The 19,964-nt window shown below is 44.0% G+C and overlaps 1 protein-coding gene across 1 annotated transcript in view; it reads right to left on the bottom strand.

Moving 5' to 3' along the window:
* The window catches only part of MB21D2 (Mab-21 domain containing 2), a 129,601-nt gene extending 112,406 nt beyond the window's left edge, over window positions 1-17,195 (bottom strand). The window contains exon 1 of the mRNA XM_005675249.3: window positions 16,425-17,195. Coding sequence (XP_005675306.2) covers window positions 16,425-16,635 — 211 coding nt within the window. The 5' untranslated portion in view covers window positions 16,636-17,195. The remainder of the gene's footprint in view (window positions 1-16,424) is intronic.

Raw genomic sequence — 19,964 nt, 5'->3', positions numbered from 1 at the left:
GAGCACGAGAGAGGGGCTCAGGATGACTTTCAAGTTCGTCTTCTGACTCTGGTTAAAGGTGGCATGGTTGATCGAGGAGGAGCAGAGATTCACGTTGGACACTTAGTTCATGGCACCTTTGGGTTAACTGAGTGGAACTGTGCAAAAGCCAGTCAAATCCAGGCTGGGGCACAGGCTCAGGAGGCAGCAAGAGAGCTGGGAAATGACTCAACAAGAGGATCAGAGAAAGTATGAGCAGAGAAGGAGCAGAAGCATCATCAAGGGCTGGACCAAGAAATACAAGTCCATCCCTCAAATGGAGATGGAGGAAAAAGGAGAAAGCCAGCAAGAGTGCATTGCCATGGAAGCCAAGGGGGGAGAGTTTAGGAGAGACTGATCGACAAGGTCAAGGTGGAGAAGGAAAGGCAAACCACAGCACCATGGTGTTCCCTTTTGGTTGGTATTTCCTTCAGGGCATTAATCTACCTATTTTTTTCACTGTCCATCTCCTTCTAAGACTTGTAACCCAATAACATGAAGATTTGTTCTTCACTGTATTCCTGCTGCCCACAGAGGACTTGTTGCACAGAAATTCTCTAAGATCTCTTTTGAAGGAATGTATGGAGAATGCATGGGTGCATGTTTAGGAAGGAACTGGTAACGAAGGAGGAACTACAGATGAAAGGAGCAGAAATCATCCCCCAGGAAGAGGGCTGGGCTGGCAGAGAGGATAGGACCCAGGAGACAGAAACAGAAGTAGGCTGGTCTTAAATGATACTCAGAAAGATCATTTCCCATCCATCCTCTTCCCCAAGAACCAGAGATTATAAAATCCTCTCCCATGACTTTCTACATGGCCATTCCCTGAGATTTTATTCCAGGAAAATCATGAGTAAGCAGTTAGGGGATGAGGCTTCCAGTTCTAATCCTGTGCATCGTGAGCATGAGATTTTCAAGAAGTGACCTCATCCCAGTGACTGATTTTTTTGCAGCATGATGCCAGTGTGCTTCAGTGGTTTAGGTCGAGACAGTGTACAAACATCTGCCCTGACAGAGCAGGGAGACAGGACAGGGTTTTTATTAAAGAATCATTCACTTCTCAAAAGTAGTCACTCACCGCACTAAAGAGAAGGGTCCCTCAGTTCACGTAAAACCCAGTTCAGTTTATAAATTTTGATTTCTTAGTAAATATCGTAAGAGTACTTTTGACATCTGCCTTTCACTAAAAAAAAGATCAGCTCCTCATTCTCCCTTCCCAGTGATAACCTTAACTATGTCCTAATTAAATGTTCTAAATCTGGAATGACATGGGGGGAAAGGGGGGTTGCAGAGCCTGTGCCTTCATAAGACTTGCCCTAATTTACTTAGCATCAAGGGCCCAGTTGACCTTTATCCAGCCTTAAATCAATCAATTAGCTGAGACACACCTTCTTTCTTTCAAAATGAGGAGACCACGTGGATAAGATGATATTTCACACAAATCACTTTCAATAAACATAAACCACAAGCATTAGAAGAATGTTTGCCCTGAGGCTGCCAAGAAAGGCCAAATGATAGAATAAAAAGGCTCTGGACCAGCAGCCGGAAGAATCATATTAGCAACTGGCTTGCACTGGAAAATCACACCAACCTCTTCTCTGCTCTGCCCTGCATTCCCTGCCTTCCATCATCTCCATCAACAATTAACACCACCTCATGTTTTATGCCAGAGCTTCCTAGGTGATGCAGTGGTAAATAATCCATCTGCCAGTGCAGGAGATGCAGGTTTGATACCTGGATCAGGAAAATCCCCTGGAGAAGGGAATGGCAACCCACTTCAGTAATCCTGCCTGTGAAGTCCCATGGACAGAGGTGCCTGGCTGGCTACAATCCATGGGGTCGCAAAGGGTCAGATACGACTGAGGAACTGAGCACAACAACACACGTTTTACACCAGCAACCAGCACAGAACCTAGCACGGAGATGGCACTCATGTTATGGAAAGGTATAAGGGGTTAAAAGCCCGACTGCTTAGGTTTGAATCTAGCCTCTCACCAGCTTGAGCAGGTAACTTAACTACTGTAATTTATCAGGAAAGTGAGGATGGTAGCAGCACCCCCATTACAGAGTTGTTGTCGGGATTAAATGTGTTAATGATTACAAAGCACTTGCAATAATGCTCAATAAACAGCAGGGAAGAGTTTCCCAATATGATCGTTATCACTGTCGTGGCCAGTGCGACCTCGAGCAAGTCACTGTCCACCACAGGGTTAAATTTCCCCACCAGAAGTGTGATGGGGTGGATGAACTAATCTCAGGAAGATCCCCACTAGCTTAACTCCTCTGTAATTCTCTGAATCCTATTACAATTCTCTAAATCCTCCTAAGGTTCTGAGCTCTCAGACCAGCAGCACAGAAGGAAGATCACCAGGAGTCTTACCAGCCCACAGAGCTGGACCCAGTATCTCACGGTCTGCTCAGCCAGCCCCCTTCCTTACTGTAGATAACAGACTGTTTAAGAGACGAAAATATTCACTATGATCTCAAACTGTACAGACAGCAGAGATGTGAGAAAAGGACACACAAGCCGGGGTGGGGGGCAGTAACAGACTAGGAACAAAGACAAAATGCGAACACGACACCCCAGAAACGCACTGTACCCACTAGGTTATTTCTTTAGCATTCTTCATCTGATAGCAATTAAAAAACTTCAAACTACAAGGCAGCTGTGTAGCAGGGAAACATACCCTACCTAGAAGTACAGCTTCTCAAAGTGACTTTAATCCGAGGCAGATGCTCTCCAGGGAGCAGACACTGCTGAGGCGACAGTCTCAGGTGCAAACACCTTTCTCAGGAAGCAGCCACTTGCTGGACATTTTACCTCACCTGCACTCTGCCCAAAAGCAGTCAAGAGTCAGAGTCAAGAAGATGAAGGTCCCTTTCCATTCTGGGTCTCAGTTTCCATTTCTGTTTAAAATGGAGGAGGGAGGAACTCAGGCCACCTAATTTCCAAGTTTCCTAACAGCAATGAAATTGTGTCCCGTCAACGATTTCCACTTTACAGGAGACATTTTTCTCAATGAGGTTAAAAAAGGAGATCCATAGTTATTTGCTAATTTTCTGCCTGAAGCTAGATTTCCTGGGTTCACATTCCCAGTCTACCACTAGCTCTGTGACTTTAGGCAAATTACTTAACCTCTCTGTGTTTTGGATAGCTCATCAGTAAAGAAGAAATAACACCTTCCTCATAGGGTGTTGTTGGCATTAATTTAGGTAATAGACATAAAGTATAAAGCACTTTGAACTATTCATATTGGAGTGTGGCTATTATTTTCAACTATAGTTTTCTGATTCAAAGGGAAAATTTACTTGGAAACGGTATCCTAGAAGTAACACAAACACACACACAGAGCAGGTAGACGAGAATCCTGGGTTCTAACCATGATTCTGCCCCCAGACTAGCTGTATGTAATGAATGAACGCTGGCCCTTCTCTAGGCCACAGATTACAAATCAGAGGTGAGAAACTGGCAGCCATGGTGTTCTGTCTGACCTACAAGGGAGGTGAGAGGTGATCTTCACCAGTGCAGCCCCCTACTCCCCAGCATCCCTGACTCTGAAATCAAGAACCAGCTGGCACTCACCACCCTGCCCACCACTTTCCTTACTGCCCAGTCCCTGATGGGCTTTTGGCTCCCAGGCTAGGATTCTGAGAGACAACCCCTTCTCCAGGGGCTAGGAGCCCCTGGATGGCCATATGCCAGTGGAACTGTGTTGTTCCAGATCAGAAACACAGCCTGCATGAAAGCAGACTGCACACACCAAGGGCACAGCTGAAAGAACAAACTGTTAATTTTCTTTATTAATCACATCACCATTCGCATAAGCAGCTGTTATTATGAACAGCTGCAGCTGCTAAAAGGCTGATCTTGAAGCTAGAAAAGTGCTTCCAAGTTGCATACCAACAATGGGCAAGTACAGACCTGCAGTCTATGGGCTTGGTTCTTCCCACTGGTCCTCAGTGCCTCTCTCTGACCAGAAATTCTTCCTCCATATCCTGGGGTGGCTATAACAGGGTGGGATAAGGGAGGTTTCTAGAATCAGCTTAATACAAAGAATTTGAGGTGAACGTCAAAGGACTTCAATCCGATTTCACCTCAACTATTTAGTGACCCTGAGTGTGTTACTTCTCTTGATTATCGGTCTCTTCCTATGTTAAAATAGACAATAATAATACCTACTTTTGGGGGTTGTTTTAAGAAGTCAAAACTAGATTATGCCTATGAAAGTATTTTGTAGACTGTGGAAGTTCAGATGAAAAAATAAAAGCTTATCATCTTCCCATGAAAACTGCAATTTGACCCATAAATCATCTAATACAGAATTCACTGTTGCTGACTTAGGGCTATCAGAGGTGAAATCAGAGAATCACATGGCTATAAAGGGCCTTTTGAAGACCTGTAACGCAACTTTGACTGTGTGGATCACAATAAACTGTGGAAAATTCTGAAAGACATGGGAATATCAGATCATCTGACCTGCCTCTTGAGAAACCTATATGCAGGTCAGGAAGCAACACTTAGAACTGGACATAGAACAACAGACTGGTTCCAAATAGGAAAAGGAGTACGTCAAGGCTGTATATTGTCACCCTGCTTATTTAACTTATATGCAGAGTACATCATGAGAAATACTGGGCTGGAAGAAGCACAAGCTGGAATCAAGATTGCTGGGAGAAATATCAATAACCTCAGATATGCAGATGACATCACCCTTATAGCAGAAAGTGAAGAGGAACTAAAAAGCCTCTTGATAAAAGTGAAAGAGGAGAGCGAAAAAGTTGGCTTAAAGCTCAACATTCAGAAAACGAAGATCATGGCCACTGGTCCCATCACTTCATGGGAAATAGATGGGGAAACAGTGGAAACAGTGTCAGACTTTATTTTGGGGGGCTCCAAAATCACTGCAGATGGTGACTGCAGCCATGAAATTAAAAGACGCTTACTCCTTGGAAGAAAAGTTATGACCAACCTAGATAGTATATTTAAAGCAGAGACATTACTTTGCCAACTAAGGTCCGTCTAGTCAATGCTATGGTTTTTCCAGTGGTCATGTATGAATGTGAGAGTTGGACTGTGAAGAAAGCTGAGCACCAAAGAATTGATGCTTTTGAACTGTGGTGTTGGAGAAGACTCTTGAGAGTCCCTTGGACTGCAAGGAGAAGCAACCAGTCCATTCTGAAGGAGATCAGCCCTGGGATTTCTTTGGAAGGAATGATGCTAAAGCTGAAACTCCAGTACTTTGGCCACCTCATGCGAAGAGTTGACTCATTGGAAAAGACTCTGATGCTGGGAGGGATTGGGGGCAGGAGGAGAAGGGGACGACAGAGGATGAGATGGCTGGATGGCATCACCGACTCGATGGACTTGAGTTTGAGTGAACTCAGGGAGATGGTGATGGACAGGGAGGCCTGGCATGCTGCGATTCATGGGGTTGCAAAGTGTCGGACACGACTGAGCAACTGAACTGAACTGAATGCAACCTTTCTACACTGTCTCCCCTCTCCTCCAGTCCTGGAATGCTACCAGTAAGAGCCCAGACAAAGGATGGCCCCATTTGGGAAACCTCCAGTTGCAGGAAACTTGCTCCATTCCAAGGCAGGCAGTTCATTCCATCTACCATGGGCTTAATCTGAACACAGACCACTTTACCTTGTAGAGGCCAAGTCAGACTTGCTGTAATTTAAGCACCCTCAAAAGTTCTCAAATGTACCCACCCCAGGGCCTTTGCACATGTTGTTCCATCTACCTGAGTACTCTTTCATCTGTCCTCAGATGACCCAGTCCTTCTTATGCTTTTAGTTCAAATCTGTCTACTCCAGAGAAACCTTCTCTACAACTCTTCACTCCATCCTACCCAGTTACTGTCTATCATGATGATCTGCGGTTTTTGTTTTTATATTTCCTACTTGTGTGTTTATATCTTGCTGAATTCCCCAGAGAACCTAAGTCCCATGAAGACTTATGAGAGACTTGCTTCTCTTATTCACTACTTTGCGCTCTTATGATACAATAGTTGCACCATAGTAATCACATTAGTTCATGACAGACACTCAAACATATGTTGAGTGAATTTATGAATTAATGAATGCAAGCTTAATTCTATGCACATTGTAGATATTTAAATACTCAGAACAGAAACCTAAATAAGATTTATGCCAACTCTCACTCCTGACAACTCACAAGTAGTAATCATGTCTTCTTGTGTTGAGAAAAAATATATAAAAAAAAACAAACAAATTGAATAACAGCTCCCTAAGCCAGCTTTATTCATAGCAGCACTGTCCCTAGTAATCTGTCTCTTTATCTCATGCAAAGGGAATTCATGAAAAGGCACTTAAGTGCATGAAAAATAGATAGCTGTTTCCTGGAGACAGGGCCTGACATAATGGCATAATTATGGACTGTCCTTAAAGAGATCACTCAGCTGGCAAGTAGTCAACCAGGTCCACTGTAAATGCTGTCACAGACCCTCAGAACCAGATGAGTGAGGCTAAGAACCAGACATGAAAAATGCACATCTGTAGGGCATGTACTGAGCCATGGTGCCCTCACCCACTATGTACTCCTGGGCCAGTAGAGAGCAGAAAAGCCTGGAGAGGTATGAAAGTTGCTACCCCTGCCTGGGCTGGGGACACAGACTCACCTCAGCAACCATGAAAGATGTCTGGGGAGAAAAGCCACACGTTCTTGGCAGGCTGTGTGCTGGAGCAGAAAACACTGGAGATCTGGGTGGAGTCCTATTCTGTAACTTCCAACTGAGTCATATCACCTTCCAGCATCTCAGTATTCCCATCTGTAAATGGAGGTTACTAGTTCCTACACAATCTTTCTCAGAGGCTGGTCCGAAGAATAAAGCCACACCATACCAGATGCTAACGCATGTTGTAATCCACAAAAATGTACTGTAATTTACAAAGCACTGCACAAAAATAAATTGATGGCAAATTATAGTAGTTTATAATCATAAATAATTGCTGCAATTATGATTCCAGAATAGGCATCCAAACACCTGGAGGTTGACTGATAAGCACAAGGAACACCTTCATGGGAAAGATGACTTATGCTTTCTCTGCATCCTTTAAAGCCCCAAGCATGGGCATGCAAGAGGTTCACAAGTACCCCAGATGCCCAGGGAAGAAAAATCTGGATCTACAAGAAAGGGCACGTTTCCACAATTCACCATTTGCTGCTCTCAGACAACAAGCTACAGCAATTACTTGAGACATCTCTTAAACTGCCCTATCTAAGTCTCAAGGATAAATTATTAAAATCTAAGAAGAAATTTCCCTACCATAAACAGAGACCAGATCAAGATTTCCATCCTTGACTCCAGAGAAGATGTCATAATATGGCTTAATGAGAGGCGGCAATTATAAAGAGACAATGTCAGAAAGCGCCCGTGCCTTAACCTGATGTTTAGTTGTTAAGTTGTGTCTGACTCTTTTACAGCCCCATGGACTGCAGCCTGCCAAGCTCCTCTGTCCATGAGATTTTCCAGGCAAGACTCCTGGAGTGGGTTGTATGATATAAAAAGCTCTGCACAGAAGGGCTCTTTTAAAATGCATCAAGTCATTAAACTCTGTTAGTACCTACTGTTTACTCCACTCAGTGCTGCAAAGATAAGTGAGCAGGTATTATTTAGCCTATAGCATCGGGAATAGTGCACCAAGGGCTATAAAAGGGGACCAGGTATTAGAAGAACACAGAAGAAAAGGAAATTTTTTTCCTCCTGGGAGATATACAGGAAAGCTTCATGAGTCAAGTGGCATTTGAGCTGGGAGAAGAAAACAAAAGAGATGGGAATATCAGACCATCTGACCTGCCTCTTGAGAAACCTATATGCAGGTCAGGAAGCAACACTTAGAACTGGACATGGAACAACAGACTGGTTCCAAATAGGAAAAGGAGTACGTCAAGGCTGTATATTGTCACCCTGCTTATTTAACTTATATGCAGAGTACATCATGAGAAATACTGGGCTGGAAGAAGCACAAGCTGGAATCAAAATGGCCAAGAGAAATATCAATAACCTCAGATATGCAGGTGACATCACCCTTATGGCAGAAAGTGAAGAGGAACTAAAAAGCCTCTTGATAAAAGTGAAAGAGGAGAGTGGAAAAACTGGCTTAAAGCTCAACATTCAGAAAACGAAGATCATGGCCACTGGTCCCATCACTTCATGGGAAATAGATGGGGAAACAGTGGAAACAGTGTCAGACTTTATTTTGGGGGGCTCCAAAATCACTGCAGATGGTGACTGCAGCCATGAAATTAAAAGACGCTTACTCCTTGGAAGAAAAGTTATGACCAACCTAGATAGCATATTAAAAAGCAGAGACATTACTTTGCCAACAAAGGTCCATCTAGTCAATGCTATGGTTTTTCCAGTAGTCATGTATGGATGCGAGAGTTGGACTGTGAAGAAAGCTGAGCACCAAAGAATTGATGCTTTTGAACTGTGGTGTTGGAGAAGACTCTTGAGAGTCCCTTGGACTGCAAGGAGAAGCAACCAGTCCATTCTGAAGGAGATCAGCCCTGGGATTTCTTTGGAAGGAATGATGCTAAAGCTGAAACTCCAGTACTTTGGCCACCTCATGCGAAGAGGTGACTCATTGGAAAAGACTCTGATGCTAGGAGGGATTGGGGGCAGGAGGAGAAGGGGACGACAGAGGATGAGATGGCTGGATGGCATCACGGACTCGATGGACGTGAGTCTGAGTGAACTCTGGGAGCTGGTGACGGACAGGGAGGCCTGGCGTGCTGCGATTCATGGGGTCACAAAGAGTCGGACATGACTGAGCAACTGAACTGAACTGAACTGAACTGAAGAAAACAAAACAGAGATAAGATTTCTTTAGAAGCTGAGATTCTTAACTGCATCTGTGAACAGGCTTTTAGGAAGCCCTGCAAAAAAAAACACACGATATTTAAATGAACGATAAAATCACACAGGACTTCAAATAATTTGTATTAAAATACAAAACTTACTTTAAAAAAGACAAATATGTGACAGAGTACCATATGTGATTCTTTATTAATGCAGTCAATAAAATCTAGCAGCAAGTCTAACATCTACCATAATTTCAAAGCAGCGATGAATGTTTTTTGAGACGTCTATAATGTCTTTAATATGAAATGACAATGGCTGTGATTTCTTTTGGCAACAAAAGCAAGATACATAGATACTGCCAATACTACTATGGTCTGTTACCTACTTTTATAATGAAAGGAAATGCAATACTGCAGTTGTTGTTCAGTCGCTCAGTCATGTCCGACTCTTTGCGACCCCATAGACTGTAGCACGCGAGGCTTCCCTGTTCTTCACCATCTCCCAGAACTTGCTCAAACTCATGTCCACTCAGTCAGTGATGCCATTCAACCATCTCATCCTCTGTTGTCCCCTTCTCCTGCCTTCAATCTTTCCCAGCACCAAGGTCTCTTTTAATGAGTCAGTTCTTTCCATCATGTGGCCAAAGTATTGGAGCTTTAGCATCAGTCCTTCCAATCAATATTCAGCTTTGATTTCCTTTAGGATTGACTGGTTTGATTGCACTCCAAGGGACTTGCAAGAGTCTTCTCCAACACCACAGTTCAAAAGCATCAATTCTTCGGCACTCAGCCTTCTTTATGGTCCAACTCTTACATCTAGCCACGAGTACTGGAAAAACCATAGCTTTGACTATATGGACAGTTGTTGGAAAAGCGATGTCTCTGCTTTTTAATATGCTGTCTAGGTTTGGCATAGCTTTACTTCTAAGGAGCAAGCCTCTTTTAGAAGTCAATAAAAATAAAGATGTAATTTTTCCCTTTTCAAGTTCAGAGATTCAAAGTTATTGTTTCCAAGGACCCAAGTTAACAAATTTGGATAGAGAAAACGGCCCAAACAAAAAAGATATTCAGGTAAGGCAGGCCAAACCCTCAAATCTCACCAACAAGAAGGTTCTTCATCCCTCAATCGTTATATTACAGTGTCCTGTAATTTCCAAAACAGTATATTTTTTAAATAAAAAATGAGTGAAAGAGGCTAGAAAACATCTTTCCACAGGTTATATATAGTTTCTTTCTAAAAGTGGAATAGATGATAGCATATTGGTCAGTTTATTAAGAAATATATATATATATATATATATGCAATAGGAATATGTATGTAAAACTGTATGCAAGTATGAGTGACTGAAAGCATGTTTTATAAACATAGATGCCCAGAAAAAATTGTGCATCAAATATTAATAATAATTAGAATTCAGAGTTGATTTTACTTATATCTTTGTATTTTCTGTAATTGGAAAATGGGCCAAAAAATACCCCCAAATATTAGGTGCCTCAGGGTAGCACACACTCCACACAGTATAAAACAGAGCTGGTACAAGAAGTCAGAAACATCCTTCTTTCATATCTTCAGCTTTAGCACTGAATGCACCTGAACACAGGAGGTAGGCATAATTATTTGCCCCAATTTAACTATTTAGAAACTGAGACTCAGAGTCGTTATGTGACTTGCCCAAAGTCACAGAGAAAGTTACTGGAGAAGCTGAGACTAGAGTCCAGTTCTCCTGTCCCTTGAGAAGGCAGAATAGTATCATTGTTCAAAGCAAGGGCTTTTGCATCAGCCTGACCTTGGTTAAGTCCCAGCTATGTCACTTACTTGCTGGTAAACCTGGACAAATTCCTGAATTTTTCCAGTTCTGGAGTTCCCCATACTTCTTTACTTCAAAGGGTTATGCTGTTGATGGAAATTATCCAATAATGTGAAACCCTATGACAACCTCTGACATAAAGGAAACATTCTCATTTCAATCACTATGCCTCCCTGTCTCTGTCCCGGGGGAAGGATTCCAGCATTATCTTCCAGAAGCAGCAGATGTAACCGCTCGTTAGGCTCAGCAGCCCAGTTCTAGCCTCAAAAGTCAACTAGGATCAGCTCACTGTGTGTATGTGCAGCTCTACTGAACCAGAAATGCACAGTATCAGGCTGAACTGAACATGGGACAGGATGCTGGAGCGCTGAGCAGCCAGTCTGGGGATCTCTAGGGATTCAGATTCAATAGGCCTGAAAGGGGATCAGAGATTCCAAACTGTTAAAAAGCTCCAGGAGAGTCTAAAGAGCTAACATTCAATGACAAGTTCCTGGTTTGACATAAGAGACTCCACTATTTCTGTGAATACAAAAGGGGCCCAGTCTAATCACAAGCAACGCATCATCCAATGGCTGGCACGACAAGGCCTCATGGAAAGACCAGGGCTCTTCTGTCATGAAGGGCAGTGACTGCCTAGAACCATGGAGGGAGAATGGAAACCAACTCAAACTAGAAGCAAAAATAAATGTAGAGGGACTTCCCTGCCCCAGATGCATAATGTCTTCAGAGCTGGAACAGACTTCAAAGATGACTCTGTCTGTTATATAGATACCACAGCACATCAGTGACTAGAACGCAAAGGAAGTTACCAAGACTTAGCAACAATTCACAATAAATCCCCTCAGTAAAGATGGCTGGATGAATTCATTAAGGAAAGTAACTACCCGAAAGACAAGGCTTCAAAATGGCCTACTCCATAGACACAAAAAGTGTCTAAAAATATGGTAGATCTGACAGCGCTCAGAAACACCATGGGTCTGAAAGGAGACAAGAGTGAGCAAACCATTCTCTTTTTGGAGTTAATGGGCAAGCGGTAGAGGGAGGGGTCTCCCACTTGAATTAAAGTTTTTGCTCACTATTTTATTCTTATGACCCTGCATACTGCTTGGAAAACAGTATAACATTCAGTAATTACTCGCTGAACGCATGAATGTAAGAAAGACCTGTGTATGTACGGCTGAGTCCCTTTGCTGTTCACCTGAAACTACCACAACATTGTTAATCAGCTATACCCCAACACAAAATAGAAAGCTTAAAAAAAAAAGAGAGACAGGACAAAAGAGACCATCTCTGCTCCTGCAGGCTAAGCAGGGTACTGAGTGGTACAGCATTCCCCAGGGAGTGGGGCCTCTTTGGTTGTCTGGTCCAGAATTGATAGAAACAGACTGCCCATACAGTGGAAGGAACATGAGCTTTTGAGTCAGACATCCTTTTATAGGTTCAAAGGCAGCCTCTGTATGGTTTTGGCATAAGTACTTGACCTCTCTGAGCCTCAATGTTTCATCTTTAAAAGGGGATAATACCATTTACTTCACCTCTAAAAGAGGCATGATGATATTTATCCTTATAAAGTCTCTGCAAAAAAATTACATGAATAGATTTATGCAAAGTAGCTAGCACAAGGGCCAGTATACAGTATGAACTTAACAAATGGTAATGTGAGTTGGAATTAATCATGCCCTCTACAGCCAGAGCCTTTCTTCTCCTAAGTCACCTCTAAATATACTCTGTAGTCTTTCTGATAGGAAGCTGCAGAGATAATTCTAGTGTAAGTTCACTAGATTTTCTAAAAATGCCAATTTCTTAAAAATAAATAATAAAATCCTCTATACCTTCCTTTTTGGTTTACAAAGTAACTTTATATGCACCCATAACAATTCTGAAACCATGCATTACTATATCCATGTTTAATAGATGAAAATACTACTATCCATGTTTAATAGACAAAATTATTATTATCTGTGTTTAATAGACGAAAAAACTAAGACCACTAAGCCAGTAAGAGGCAAACTAAGACAGGAACTATAGGTTTGAACATTTATTATAAGGACCATCATTTTCTCAACCTGAAATTCAAAACAAATGATCCTTTTATGGAATAAAATATTCAAATTCAGATTGCTCCAGGACTCACCTCAAATGCTGCCTGGATTACCCTAATACTTACAGCTGAAATCAGAAACAAATTTCTGAAAGAAGAGGGAATGCTTTGTTTTTAAACAAAGTCCCTCCTTTGGATTTAATGCATCAACTCTTAATTATAAAAAAAAAAAGACCTAGAATCAGGCCAATGTGAGGTTTAAGCAACCTCTTCCACTTATTAGCCATGGAACCCTGGATGATTCTTAATCCTAGTAAATTTCAATATCTTTATCTGGATAATGGGAAAGCAATACCTACTCCTAAAGTTATGTGAAACTCCAGGCACCAAGAAGGCAGTCAGTAAGTGATGACTCCTCTAATGACCACACCATGGTACTAACCATTTGGACTGAAGGGAAAGTATAGGGACTGCTTGTTTCTTTCTGGTTCTTCTACCTTCTGCGTAACCCCTGTTCTGCATCTGTTCAATGGGGATATAACCAGTCTTCATCCAAGTTCAGCAGAGGAATGAAGATAACAAAAGAGCTGGCAGAGATACTATGCAAACACCAAATATTATTAAAACATTAATGAACTCTAGCAATTTCCCTGAATTTTGATAAATGGCATTTATTATGCACTGCCTCTCCCACAGTCTGGGCTCTCAAATATTAACTAGATAATAACAGCAATCATTCTCCAAAAAGACCAAGGTGTAGAGAAATAAAAAGCGAGTCTAGATGACTCCCACAAACACCTGCTTCCAAAGGAATCAGAATCTCCGGACAGAGAACGTTAGGACAGACCACAAGGCCACTGTGTGACCAGTAGTGGGCTCAGACCTACTCCACAGCATATGCAGACGTCCGCTTTGGTAGGACAGTGGAGTTTCCTGGTGCTGACAGGTTCCTGTTTATGACAAGTCTATACCACCACTTTGCTCTTCTGCATAAAGTTGCCTCCAATCTAGATAAAACAAAAAGGATCTTGGAAGCTGGGGGTGCTTATTCCAGGCTAAAAGTCTCAAACAGAGTGGCTGCTCCTGCCAATAGCCTAAAAAGAGAGGTAGTGTTATCCACAGTTCCATTAAAGAGGTTTGCACCAAATTTCCCTGTCATTTCATTCCGTGTGAGGGAATAATGCTTTTAAGCTGCTGACAATCCTCAGGTGCTGCTCCAACAGAGGCAGAACAAAGCCAGGAGGACTCAACCCCCTTATATCTCCCCTCACTCCAGCTCACAGAAATAAGGGCCTGGTCCCACCCCTGTAACACCTTAACAAGCTGAGGGTTATTAAGATACCTCATTCGCATATTCATTAAAGACTCTGAGCTGTGGCAAGTGAAACAAAGTGCACAAAAAGAGATTTTGTTTTTTTTAAGCCCAGCGAAAATCCACTTTAGAAAAAGTAAATCCACACAGGGACCCTTGCTGTCGCCAAACCTTCACTTGTCTAGAGCAGCCAGCACCTCATTAAAGGAAAGCAAGCAACACACAAATGAACGCAGCACCACACACAGGCAGGCTCATTTCGCCATCTGCCTTCTAGCGTCCAGAGGGCTAAGAGGCTTAAATGACATTCTCCTGAATTTTTCTCTCCTGCAGGTGGAAACATCAGATTCCCAGGGGGCGAAAAAGACCACTCTTGCAAGATTAAGTGGGTAAAAAGGAATAAAAGGGAATTTCATTTACCTGTCAACACACTCATGACATTCAACACAAAATGAATTAAGCAATAATTCATTTGCCATTCATATGTGGGTAAAGGCTTTGTGAAATCAGTGTATCAGCTGTGGGGTTAACACAGAAGTTCCTAATGAGCTGGGCATTTAAACTTAACCCCTTCCCACAGCCTCCCCTTTTCTGCTCCTTGAGTATCCCTTACTGATGGGGACCAAGCACCTTTTCCTAGTGAGCAACCTAGAGCAGGAGACATTGGAATTGATTTGGGGGCTGTAAGAACACAACGGGCAATTTCCATTAGACATGCTGAAGAGAGGCAATGATTAAACAACTTAAATAACTGCCCTGAGCATTCTCTGTGTATCCTCACCCTTCTGACAAGCACAGTGCTGGTTTTCAGATCTGAAAGCTTTGTAAGCTTCTAAAGTTTTCCTCTGGAATCCCATCCCACCACAAGATTAGGGAGTAATTTAAACACACGCACGCACACACACACACACACACACACACACACCCCACATTTATCTAAATACTAGCTGAATCGTCAAATATCTCAACAGAGTGCTTTCCAACCTCATACACAATCTAGGATACACTTGGGGAGAATGGAGCAAAAGGTAAAATCCAGCCCCAAGTTTTAATGTGCCTCATAAAACATCCCAAAACGTTACTACCCTCCGCGGCCACACGTTCAACTTGTATTACCCACTTCTTGGGCTGTGGGGAGGACGCAAACCGAGACGGAAGGTACACTCTGATAGAACCAGAAACCAGAGGAGGCAGCGGATGAAATCCAATAGATGGCAGGAGGAAGGGAAAAACTCAAGTCTTCCTCTGCAGTCAAAGACCTTTTCAATGAAATTTTCCACTACCTGGTAAATTGCCCAAGAATGTGTTTGTAGAGCTCACAGAGACACGAGTCAGGCAGCGCTACACTGGAGTCCCCCCAGTTCGGTGGAGTGTTAACCCCCAAGCCACGTACTGCATGGCAGCCAGAGTTGCCTCGATGGAGCCGCAAGCTACGTGGGAGGCTCCCACCAGCGGACTCCCACAGCACTACTCGGAACTACAGGATACTAGGGGATTATTCGATCGCCCTGCCCGGCTCAATTATTTTCCTATACACAACATTCAACAATCTGTTAAGGACCTGTAGGTGCCAGGCTGGGGGATGGGAGAGGCGGCTTTATTCTAATCCAAACGTCGCCGAGGTTCGAAACCCAGGACACCTCTCTCGGCCAGCGAACAGACAGCACACAAAGAGCAAGGGGCTGGCGATCCTCAGGGTCAGAGGTCTGAGCGCGGTCATTTTCGAGCTGGGAATTAGGAATTCTGAGATCAGCAAGAACCTTGGAGAAGCACCGGAAATGCCTCCAACCGCTTCAGTGGGAAATCTATTTGCAAATCAAAGTTGCAGGAACTCCGGGCGCCCAGCATACTCGAGCGGGTTACTAGGGAACACCCAACAAGTTTGGCCACCGGAGGCTCGGCGTGACAGCGCCGCGCCGCAAGACTGCTCGCAACTTGTCGCTCGGGAGCCGAGCCAGAGCCCCAGGCTGTCTCCGTTCCCCGAGCTCCAGAGAGGACCTGAGACTCGGCGCAGGGAAGGAGCACGTCCGTGCCTCCAAAGACAAATCCCTTCATTGAAGGCGCCGCGGGTTCTCTTCTGGACCGCGCGGCTTCCAGGGGCTTCCCCTCAACAGTGAGCCGTTTCACCACCAACGCTTCACCTGCCTACCACCCCCAGTCGGCGAGAAATTAACAAAAGAGTCAGTAATCGGGGGCGGTGCGGAAAAGGGACCCGGGGCAAAGTATAGTTAGGAGGGAAGGGGAGGCAGCTCAGGTTGCGGCGAAGAATGGGAAAGGCGGAACAGAGATGGGTTATACCCCAGGCACCTGGCTCCGGGAAGAAAAGAAGGAAAGAGCGCACGAGAAGGGGGAATGGGTTCTTTACCCTGTTTCCCATCACTCACACACACACCCCCCTCTCTTTTTCCTCCTTACCCAGCATGGAAAAGATGAAATCCTTAGCTGTGTGAATCTCCAGTGCTCTCTGGTCGTCATATTCCCGCTGGTCGTGCTTCGTAAATTCTTGGATGAGTTTGTTCAATTCCTCCACCCGAGCTCCCGACCTGAAATCCAGCTCCGGGAACGCAGGCTTGTTGTTACAGCCCAGGGAGGCTGCCTTGCTGGCGGTGGGAGCCGCCATCTTCATACAAAACGCGCCGAGTAGCAGCTCCGCGGCGGCGGCGGCGGCAGCACCCACCCCCGCCCCCCCACCCAGCCCCCCTGGGCCTCCTCCCCTCGTCGGCTCCTTGGCTGTGACCCCGGCCCGTGGGCGGGCTGGCGGGCCGGCGTCTAGGCGGGCGGTCCCGGCTGGGTGCGCTCCGGGCGTACGGGCTTCAGGAGGATCTGGACTGCAGGGAGAGTGCGTGTGTGGCCCCGACACCCTTTCCTGCGGCCCCAAGCCGGCCCAGATGCAGTAGGTCCCTGCCCTCCCCTGGCCCTCGCTGGCCCGGACTATAGCGGTTGTAGAGCCAACCTAAGCCTCCCCCGGGCGAGGAAAGTGAAGTGGAAACAATGTGAAATTCACCAGCTCTGAAATCAACAAGCTGCCGGCTCCGGTGTTACGGAGCCAGCACCAGCGTCCCCCATTTAAAGGGACAGCGCACCCAGTGGAAAGAAAAATAAATAAATGACAGAGGTCTGCGCTCCATACCACTTGCCAATCTGTACTCGGGCAGACGTGAGAGATGTAGATGTATTCTTTCTCTGCCTCCACTCCCTTAGGGGGCAGGGATTGCCAAGCGCCTGCAAGGAAAAAGAAGTCTTCCTCTGTCTGATTTTAAGGGCGGTGTCCTGGGCGAGGGCATCCCTATGCGAGCGTTTCCGTCTCAAGAATTCCAGCGCCTTTAGTTGGTGAGGGAGCCCGCCTTAAGGAATGTAAAACCAACCTTCTGCCCTCTTCTGCACAGACTGCCAAAAATATTAGGATTAAACGTATAAAAAAGAGTGTCCTCCCTGTCCCGTACAGACGTTCCCATTAGCCACTATAATATTCCTACTTTTGCCCTAGGTAATTAAGTTTTCCTGGATAACAGCTTATTAAACTTAATATAGTGTCTTAATGATGTTCAGGCCGTTCCAATATTAAGATAGGAAAACCAAAGTGTAGGCGTGAGGAAGGAAACATAATTAATTGCCCCAACGTTCCAGTGAATGTTCAATGACGGTGAAAATTCTCATTTAACAGATAAAAATTTGAGCATCTACTATTTGCCAGGCAGAGTGCTAGAATCTCTGCCGACAGTGATAAGACAAAAGACAAGGTTCCTGAGATGGAGTCGTACTCAACAAGGCAGATTCTACCTAAGTCCACGGTCCTTCAGGTGTTTTTACTGTTTATGAGGTTTTTGACTCAGACGCTTAGGAGGCCTCCTACTCTTTGTTGTTCAGTTGCTAAGTGGTGTCCGACTCTGCGGTCTTAGAAAAGGTTTCTCTTCCTCACTAATTCTTCAAAACGCAACTTGTCTCTATCCCATAGGCTGGATATAAGAGCTTTTTCTTACCTGGGTTCTCATAGCCAAGAATACAAACTCTTCTGTTAGTTCAGGCTCTGTCTGCCTTTTCCTATAAAATAGAAGTGATAATTCCTATCTCATAGGTTGTTTTGAAGATTACATGAAATAAAGTGGGCCAAGCACTTAGTGAAATACCGGACACAATCAGTGCTTAATTAAATGTTAGCTACTACAATGCCTGGGTCTGGAAGATCCCCTGGAGAAGGAAATGGCAACCCACTCCAGTATTTTTGTCTGGGAAACCCCATGGACAGAGGAGCCTGGCCAGGGCTACAGTCCATGGGGTTGCAAAAGAGTCAGATATAACTTAGCACTAAAACAAAACAAGGACAACAACAAACCATGGAGGAGAAGGGTAAAAAAGTTTTTGTTAAGTGAATTGGTAATTTCTTTTTTCTTTACAAATTAAATGACAGAGTCAATTCCTTCTATGCCTTTTTCTGTAAGCTTTCCCTAAGACCCTACCCTAAGCTGGTGGCAAAATCTTTCTCCTTAGAACCTCCACTGCACCGTTTCAGAAACTTTCATATGCCTCTGATGAATTTTGACCTACTTTTATCATTGTTAATGCAAGTTTCAAACTATGAACTTCCCTAGGATGACTGCATCTTACTCATCTTCAGATTGGTCCCTGCACAAAGGTCCTCAGTGTTTATTGCATCAGGTGTTGAATGAAGAACTTTGGCATAACCAGTTAATTTCTTTTTGGGTTTTCTTCTCTTTGAAACAAGCTTTCTCACCCAGATAATATTAAAGAGGGAATATACATGCCCAGCTGAATGCTGGTGCACTTGATGAGGGAGTTACTTAAAACTCTGGCTTTTGCAGGTCTGCTGTGCTGCCCTGATTTCTCACCTGTGAGAGTATTACCATTATTTGTGCAGTGGAATAAACTATGTAAGCGGTTGGAACCACGATACAAATCGATCCACTCCCATCTGTCAGTTCTTCACTCATGATCAATGATAGCCATCAGTAAGACAGGTGGTTAAGGCACAATCATTTCATGGATCAGAATGATACTAATTCACCCATTCAAGCAACAAACTCCAACCTAATACAGTTTGAAAGAATTCAGGCAAAAATTCAAGGCACTCTTTCTTTGTTAATTTCCCAAAGTGTGAATGATCCAGTGCTCCTCCTTGTGATACTTATAGTCATAGAAATAAAACAGGTAGTAGAAATTATGCCTCAGCCATGAGTCTTGGATGTTTTGAATAAGGAAGTCAACAAATGGTCTCTCTGTTCTTCTATACTATCTGCTCACTTTCCATCAGCCAGATCAGAATTCTATGAGCTATTGACCTTCAGAGAGTCTGTGTATTTGAATAATCCTGAACAGTAAACTAAATACCTTTTAAGTGCTCTTATACAGCTACACTGTATAAGCCCGGTGGGCTGCCATCTATGGGGTCACACATAGTCGGACACGACTGAAGCGATTTAGCAGCAGCAGCAGCAGCATACAGCTACACTAAGATGATACAAATATCCTTTGTCCAACTGGCAAAACAGGGAAAGAGGACCAGGTCATAATTTCTTGAACTGGTCTTTTGGGAGACTTGAACCTCTGAGTTCCTGTAGACTGAGCTCCTCAAGGGTAAGTGCTGTCTCTTTACCTTCCTAAACACCACATTTAATACATTTCTTGGCTCATCTTATGACCTTAATTAATGTGTTTAATGAATGAACAAATTAACATCATCTCTCAAAGACCAGGAAGTCAACATTTAGGTGATTTGTGTGCTCCAGTAAAATATCTCAGTGTAAACTATCTATGGGCTTTCCCACTGGTGCAGTGGTAAAGAATCCATCTGCCACCGCAGGAGATGCAAGAGACACAGGTTCGATCCCTGGGTCAGGAAGATCCCCTGGAGCAGGAAATGGCAACCCACTACAGTATGCTTGCCTGGGAAATTCCACAGACAGAGGAGCTCGGCAAGCTACAGTCTACAGTGTTGAA

This window comes from Capra hircus, chromosome 1 (assembly GCF_001704415.2).
Source record: "Capra hircus breed San Clemente chromosome 1, ASM170441v1, whole genome shotgun sequence".
NCBI lineage: Eukaryota > Metazoa > Chordata > Mammalia > Artiodactyla > Bovidae > Capra > Capra hircus.
This window is presented reverse-complemented; position numbering and strand designations above follow the sequence as displayed.